The sequence below is a fragment of the Oncorhynchus keta genome, chromosome 1 (genome assembly GCF_023373465.1).
Source record: "Oncorhynchus keta strain PuntledgeMale-10-30-2019 chromosome 1, Oket_V2, whole genome shotgun sequence".
Taxonomy (NCBI): domain Eukaryota; kingdom Metazoa; phylum Chordata; class Actinopteri; order Salmoniformes; family Salmonidae; genus Oncorhynchus; species Oncorhynchus keta.
Genome location: NC_068421.1, coordinates 58,800,914 through 58,809,614, shown reverse-complemented (window position 1 = coordinate 58,809,614; position 8,701 = coordinate 58,800,914). Strand labels below are relative to the sequence as shown.

General features: G+C 40.9%; 1 protein-coding gene across 1 annotated transcript in view; it reads right to left on the bottom strand.

The window, feature by feature from the left end:
* Positions 1-4,521: 4,521 nt before the first annotated feature.
* Positions 4,522-8,701, bottom strand: part of yjefn3 (YjeF N-terminal domain containing 3) — an 87,811-nt gene continuing 83,631 nt past the window's right edge. The window contains exon 6 of the mRNA XM_035779200.2: positions 4,522-5,261. Within this exon, the coding sequence (XP_035635093.1) occupies positions 5,065-5,261 (197 nt within the window). The 3' untranslated portion in view covers positions 4,522-5,064. The remainder of the gene's footprint in view (positions 5,262-8,701) is intronic.

The following is an 8,701-nucleotide window of genomic DNA, read 5'->3' as shown; positions in this document are numbered from 1 at the left end:
ATAATGTCAGAGTTGGGACGTCCCAAGGATCCCGGATAGTTAACTACACTGAACAAAAAATATTATCGCAACATGTAAAATGGTTTGTGCCATGTTTCATGAGCTGGATTAAAAGCTCCCAGAAATGTTGCATATGCACAAAAAAGCTCATTTCTCTCATAATTTTGTGCACTAATTTGTTTACATCCCTGTTAGTGAGCATTTCTCCTTTGCCAAGAAGTGTGGCATATCAAGGAGCTGATTAAACAGGGTCTTGACCTGACTGCAGTTTGGTGTCATAACCGACTTCAGTGGGCAAATACTCACCTTCGATGGCCACTGGCACGCTAGAGAAGTGTGCTTCTCACGGATGAATCCTGGTTTCAGCTGTGCTGGGCAGATGGCAGACAGCGTGTATGGTGTCGTGTGGGCGAGCGGTTTGCTGATGTCAACATTGTGAACAGAGTTCCCCATGGTGGCTGTGGGGTTATGGTATGGCAAGCATAAGCTATGCAAAACCAGACAATTACATTGTCTATAGCAATTTAAATGCACAGAGATACCTGGATAAGATCCCAAGGCCCATTTTCGTGCCATTCATCTGCCGCCATTACCTCATGTTTCAGGATCTGTACACGGTCACAGTTCTTCCATGACCTGCATAATCACCAGACACCCATTGAGCATGTTTGGGATGCTCTGAATTTAAGTGTACAACAGCGTGTTCCAGTTCCCACCAATATCCAGCAACTTCGCACAGCCATTGAAGAGGAGTGGGACAACATTCCACAGGTAACAATCAACAACCTGCATGAGGCAAATGGTGGTCAAAACAGATACTGACTGGTTTTCTGATCCACACCCCTACTTTTTTTAAAAAAGCTATCTGTGAAATCCATGGATTAGGGCCTAATGAATTCCTGTAAATTGACTGATTTTCTTATAAGAATTGTTAATCAGTAAAATGTTTGACATTTTAGCATGTTGGGTTTATATTTTTATTCAGTATATTTTTCTTGCCTATATTAGCCGGACAGCTGTAGTCATGCCGAGGGTTTTTGAGCTCTTCCATAAACTGTCACGTCATCTCCCTGTCACAGACCATGCCTTACAGCAGATCTGCACATTGTTTATGTACTGGCAGACAGCATGACAATGCCAGATGGTCAATTTCTGGTTTGGCTTTGTAACTTTAACAACCGCTGATTGCACGATGGAGCGCTGCCAAATAGGGAAGTGGCTTCATGCCATTCAACAAACACTCACATCAAAACACACAGAGACATCCTTGTGAGATGGAATGCACTGAATAGTTGCAAATGCATCATTAGCAATCGTAATGATGTTTAGGAATGATTCTGTAAAAGTCCCTCAAGCAGGCAGGATAATTCCATGCAGATCTGTAAAAGAATCTGTTCTAGTCTACCCTCACTTAGATGATCTGCCCTTAGTTTCATATCACTGAAATCCAGAGCAGCCTGGTGATGAACTGTATTAGAACATGTATCCTCAATGACATTAGTATCGGTTATTTAAGTGATAATGCCAGAGAAGCTGGTGGGATATACAGTACTGGCACGGGTGTTGTTCGTGGAGGGCCGGCAAACCGTGCTAATATATCCTCCAAACACCAGCTTCGAGGGCATTATCACTTTTATACAAGGTGTTATCAACATATTCAAATAATGATTGACATATTTTCATTAAAATATTTATTTTGATTAATTTATTCAGACTATTTCATCCTTCCATGAGATACAGTCCCGACACAAAGCTAGGGTTGCTACCCAACTCCACTGGTCGTTTGTTCTATCGTTTCGGTTGCCAGAGACGCGACCCAGTTGTTCATTCTTTTTGTTCTATATTTATGGATGCGACCCAGTCATTCAGTCTAAATGTTCTATTGCCATACGCTCTGGCAATGTTCTTATCCCTTGTTTGCTATCAATCCAACTACGGCTAACTTACAGCCCAGTCAATCAGTGCAGCCAGAATAACAGCAAAGTAGCTGCATTTGTTTAAGCTGTTTTCTAATGACATTTATTTGAAAACATCCATAACAATGAGCCAATGATGCCCGATTTCAACTGGCATAGAAAATGTGCTCTCTCGTCAGGACACTGTTGTTCAGAGGAGCTAGCCAACACCACAGCTAACACATTCACTTCAAATTGAAGCTGGAACGACTGCAAACTAGCTGCATTTCGTTTTTGTTTGACCTGTTTTCTATTGACACTTCTTCATATATATCCATAAAATAATGCTGATTCATGATTGACTGGCTGAGAAAAGTCTAGACACTGTCAGAGAGACAGAGGCCGTATCTAGACTTGCCAGTTCATGCAGCTTTAGTATTCTGATCATGGAATTCAGAATGCGTCATGCATCTACATCTAAATGCGTCTACCGTGTCCATAGTGTGTCCGGATTCCCTTTTCCTGCACTATGTTCAATTGCCAGTATGCATTCTACAAACGGTGGAATAGGCAAAATATGATAACACAACAACGACTGTTGGCAGTAACTAACTACTGTAGCTAACTTTTGTAGCTAGCCAACAAGCTAGCAAGCAACACTAAAGAGATTGCAAACGGGTTAGGATTTGAGGCTAGCAAACACTTTCCTCACACGCTAGGAACATATTTCCTCCAACGTTGTAATGAATAGGTGCCTCTCGGTCCCAAAGCACAAGTTTTCTGGAGACTTGTGGGAGGAGTACTGATGACCTCGCCCACTGTTTGCGCCACTGATTGCATCCAGACTGAGAAGAAATCTGCACACAATGCATCCATGACCACCTCCTGAAGTGGTCAGCTAGATCTGAACACAATCAGAACACAATGCAACTTTGGTGCATATAGACCCGTCTTTTCAATGCGATCTTTGTGTTCTGATAGCAGAAGTTGCATGTAAGTGTCAAGTGTAGACACAACCAGACAGCAAATTTATACAAATCTCTGCTATTGAAAACGAATTGCTAGTCTAAAAGAAATGGGAGATAATGTCTAGATGCTTTTTATAGTGGAGATCAAGTTTATAAATTGTCTGGCTGGGCTGATAAGACAGTGGATTGCACATAGAGATGGAACAGAGTAAATAGGCATTTCAACGTCATAGCTTTAGCCAGTGGTAATTTATGGAATAGACACAATGCAGTTTTAACCAATCTGCGTCCAGGATTAGACCCACCTGTTGTATAATATATCTTAATTCTCTTCCACCCTCTAACTTTTAAAACTTTGAATATCCTTAATTTAACATCAGAAACTTAAATACATTAAAAAGTGTCTCTGAAAATGCAGAGGATCAGAATAAAAAATATGAGGTGTAAATGTTCAGCTGTACTCCAAAAGCCTCTGGGTTCTTTGCTCTTGACAGGTTAACACCAATGTTTATTAAGGGATCAATATTCCAACACTATGACTTCCTACACACGGCGGTAACACTTAGAGAGGACACTGCAGGGTTTGCTATAAATACACCAGCTCGTACATAAACAGTCCTGTACCCCATTTACATCCCTTCACTGGCCTATTATGAACATGTTTAGAGACAGGTCAAAATGATGAGACATTCCTCATCAACTAATTACCACTACACTGCTTTTTGTTTACCAGATTGGTTCCCAAATTTAATTCAGTTGTAAACCAATAAACCAGACAGACACCTTGTTTTACTGTAGCATCCCAAAATATAAAAGGCCTCCTCAAATTCATACAGAATATGAAAAAAGGCCTCCTCAAATTCATACAGAATATGAAAAAAGGCCTCCTCAAATTCATACAGAATATGAAAAAAGGCCTCCTCAAATTCATACAGAATATGAAAAAAGGCCTCCTCAAATTCATACAGAATATGAAAAAAGGCCTCCTCAAATTCATACAGAATATGAAAAAAGGCCTCCTCAAATTCATACAGAATATGAAAAAAGGCCTCCTCAAATTCATACAGAATATGAAAAAAGGCCTCCTCAAATTCATACAGAATATGAAAAAAGGCCTCCTCAAATTCATGCAGAATATGAAAAAAAGGAAAAGGCCTCTCAAATGGACATGACACAAGTTCTGATTTCACTCCATCGACTCTGGTTTCAGAGAGGAGGGGAATGCTTCAGCATGTCATATAATCTGTTTAATCTCCTGTCTGATCTCCTCTAACAATATCTGAGGCTTTGTATGGATTTGGATAGTTTACTGTGTGATCTGTATAGTTATAAAGCATACTGGAAATTTCATCCACCAACACAGTATAGATTCTACCAAGTTTTCACTCCTGTGGAAGATTTAGAGCTCTATTCAATCTGTAATCCACGCTAGAAATATCAAGGTCATTTACGATTGGGTCAACGTATGCTGTGTTTACCGTGAATGTAAGTCTCTGCTAAGGCGGGAAAATGACTTTTAAATTCCAATCACGCTGTACAGTTGAACTTCTGAGATGCGGATTGAATAGAGCCCTTTAGTTTCAAGATTACCTTTCAATGTTGTCAGCTGTCATCTTTCCTACGTTTCTTACATCGAATCACGTAGAAATCAAAACAAATAACGACTAAATTAGATATTTTATTGGACAAAGAGTTAACTCTACAACTGCCAATCAATGAACAGGTGTTACTTGGATTCAGGAAATGCAGTAGTGTAGACTGAATCAATTAAAATAAAAAACAGCTGATCGAAGGTACAGTTCTGTAACCCAAAAACCAAACATTCTTCAATAAAATAATATAAACAAAAAAAATAGCACTTAAGTCGAGGGTTGCATTCATCAGTTGAGGCTGTGGGAGAAAGAACATCATGAAACTATGCTAAGGAGATATCACAAAAAGGAGAATGTCGCAACTCACATGGAAACTCCTCAAACCATTTCCAAAACAGACATACAACTCAGACCACCCACAGATTCTAAATATCATCTTTCTATTGTATATGAGTGGATTGTGGATAAGGCGCAACCTCCTTTAGTCTACATCCATTGGAGAGATGGCACATGAACGATAAAGCACAGTAACAATCTAGAAAATACAAAACATGTAAATATATTATCCATATTTATCCAAAATGAGGACTGCAGGGTGTACTGTAGATGTTACAGTTCTATAAGACAGTCTGTGCCTGGGTATTCTGGCAGGTTCAGATCGTATTTCTTCTGGATGTCATAAGGCAGGAAGCGTCCTGCTAAGAAGTGCTTCCCCGAGAAGCTGGTGGCGCACTTCTTTGGTGCCGTGAGCGAGATGAGGACGTCTGGATTGATCCCGTCTGAGGTCACCTGGTCCACATCCCAACCTTTGACAGACAAACGATGATCATCATCATTTAAATTCCACCTCCATAGTTCGAGCAACAAATCGGTTGACATCTACTGGCTAAATGTCATGTGACATAACAGAGTGAGTATCTCACTTGATCTTCTCCTTTCAACTTTAAATGGGCATGTTATATCTTACAGATGAGAAAACTGCTGGCTAGCAGCATTCCAAAACAAAAGAAATGGGGAGAGGGTATGATGTAATGGACAGAGCCAGATGCCAAATAGATGTACTACACTAAGCTACATGCTTTACTGTCTCAGTCCATCCAGCTTGACCTTTACCACTCCTGGCTCGACAGTGTTGAGGTTGACTTGAGGTTGATCTGACGAAACCTATTGCAGTTGCAAATGTGGTTGTGTATTGTGGTACATGTACAGGCTTTTCTTTTTTATAACTAATTCATGTTTAGCTCAGAGGTAAACCCCGTTTTGGGCAGTTTTCTGTACATCTGTGCACCATTGGCAAATGTTGGGTGTACAGCATACTGTAGAGTGCCTTGCAAATGTATCCAGACCCCTTGGATTTCTTCACATTTTATTGTGTTATAAAGTGGGACAATTTGCGCAAAATACTCTGTCAAAGTGGAATATGTTGTTTATTTTTGGGTGGGGGGTTAATACAAATGAAATAACTAAAATATAGTTGCTGTATAAGTATTCATCGCCCTGAGTCAATACATGTTAGAAACACCTTTCACATCAATTACAGCTGTCAGTCTTCTTGGGTACATCTATAAGAGCTTTGCACACACAATATTTGCCCATTATTATTTTCAAAAGAATTGTTGGGGATCATGGGAAGTCAGCCATAGAGCAGCAGTGGTTACAGCATTGGGCCAGTAACTGAAAGGTTGCTGGATGGAATCCCCAAGCTGACAAGGTCAAAATCTGTCTAACCCACTGTTCCCCGGTAGGCCGTCATTGTAAACAAGAATACAAACTGACTTGCCTAGTTAAATAAAGGTGAAATTAAAATGTAAAAATAGATTTTCAAGCAGATTTCAGTCAAAACTGTAACTTGGCCACTCAAGAACATAAATTTTTCTAAAAATGATTGAATTTTTTCTATTATCTGCCTAAATTGTTGCAACCCCTATTACTAGCCTGTTCAACCTCTCTTTCGTATCGTCTGAGATTCCCAAAGATTGGAAAGCTGCCGCGGTCATCCCCCTCTTTAAAGGGGGTGACACTAGACCCAAACTACTACAGACTTATCCTACCCTGTCTTTCTAAGGTCTTCGAAAGCCAAGTTAACAAACAGATTACCAACCATTTCAAATCCCACCGTACCTTCTCCGCTATGCAATCTGGTTTCAGAGCTGGTCATGGGTGCACCTCAGCCACGCTCAAGGTTCTAAACGACATCATAACCGCCATCGATAAGAGACACTACTGTGCAGCCGTATTCATCGACCTGGCCAAGGCTTTCGACTCTGTCAATCACCACATTCTTATTGGCAGACTCAACAGCCTTGGTTTCTCAAATGATTGCCTCACCTGGTTTACCAACTACTTCTCTGATAGAGTTCAGTGTGTTACCAACTACTTCTCTGATAGAGTTCAGTGTGTCAAATTGGAGGGCCTGTTGTCCAGACCTCTGGCAGTCTCTATGGGGGTGCCACAGGGTTACATTTTTGGGCCGACTCTCTTCTCTGTATATATCAATGATGTTGCTCTTGCTGCTGGTGATTCTCTGATACACCTCTACGCAGATGACACCATTCTGTATACTTCTGGCCCTTCTTTGGACACTGTGTTAACTAACCTCCAGACGAGCTTCAATGCCATACAACTCTCCTTCCGTGACCTCCAACTGCTCTTAAACACAAGTAAAACTAAATTCATGCTATTCAACCGATCACTGCCCGCACCTGCTCGCCCATCCAGCATCACTACTCTGGACGGCTCTGACTTAGAATACATGGACAACTACAAATACCTAGGTGTCTGATTAGACTGTAAACTCTCCTTCCAGACTCACATTAACCATCTCCAGTCCAAAATTAAATCTAGAATCAGCTTCCTATATAGCAACAAAGCATCCTTCACTCATGCTGCCAAACATACCCTCATAAAACTGACCATCCTACCGATCCTCGACTTCGGTGATGTCATCTATAGAATAGCCTCCAACACTCTACTCAACAAACTGGATGCAGTCTATCACAGTGCCATCCGTTTTGTGACCAAAGCCCCATACACTACCCACCATTGCGACCTGTACGCTCTCGTTGGTTGGCCCTCGCTTCATACTCGTCGCCAAACCCACTGGCTACAGGTTATCTACAAGTCTCTGCTAGGTAAAGCCCCGCCTTATCTCAGCTCACTGGTCACCATAGTAGCACCCACTCGTAGCATGCGCTCCAGCAGGTATATCTCACTGGTCACCCCCAAAGCCAATTCCTCCTTTGGTCGTCTTTCCTTCCAGTTCTCTGCTGCCAATGACTGGAACTAACTGCAAAAATCTCCGAAGCTGGAGACTCATATCTCCCTCACTAGCTTTAAGCGCCAGCTGTCAGAGCAGCTCACAGATCACTGCACCTGTACATAGATGGGCTGTTTACATATGGGCTATCTACCTACCTCATCCCCATACTGTATTTATTTATTTATTTATCTTGCTCCTTTGCACCACAGTATCTCTACTTGCACATCTACCATTCCAGTGTTTAATTGCTATATTGTAATTACTTCGCCACCATGGCCTATTTATTGCCTTAACTCCCTTATCTTACCTCATTTGCACTCACTGTATATAGACTTTTTCTTTTCTTTTGTTCTACTGTATTATTGACTATGTTTGTTTATTCCATGTGTAAGTCTATGTTGTTGTATGTGTCGAATTGCTATGCTTCATCTTGGCCAGGTCGCAGTTGCAAATGAGAACTTGTTCTCAACTAGCCTAAATAAAGGTGAAATTAAAATTAAAATAAAATAAATGTTCTTCTTGGTAAGCAACTCCAGTGTAGATTTTGCCATTTGTTGTAAGTTATTGTCCTGCTGAATTCCTCTCGCAGTCTCTTGTATAAAGCAGACCGAAGCAGGTTTTCCTCTAGGATTTTGCCTGTGCTTAGCTCCATCCCGTTACTTTTCATCCTGAAAAACTCCCCAATATTTGCAGAGGTCAAGCATACCCATACCATGACGCAGCCACCACCATGCTTGAAAATAAGGAGGCAGTTACTCAGTGATCTGTTGTGTTGGATTTGCCCCAAACATGTGGCGTTGCATTTAGACCAAAAAGTGTATTCCTTTGCTGTATTTTTCCCCCAGTATTACTTCAGTGCCTAGTTACATACAAGATGCATGTTTTGGAATATTTATTCTGTATATTTGTATTCTTCTTTTCACTCTGTCATTTAGGTCATTATTGTGGAGTCACTCCAATGTTGTTGATCCATCCTCAGTTTTCTCC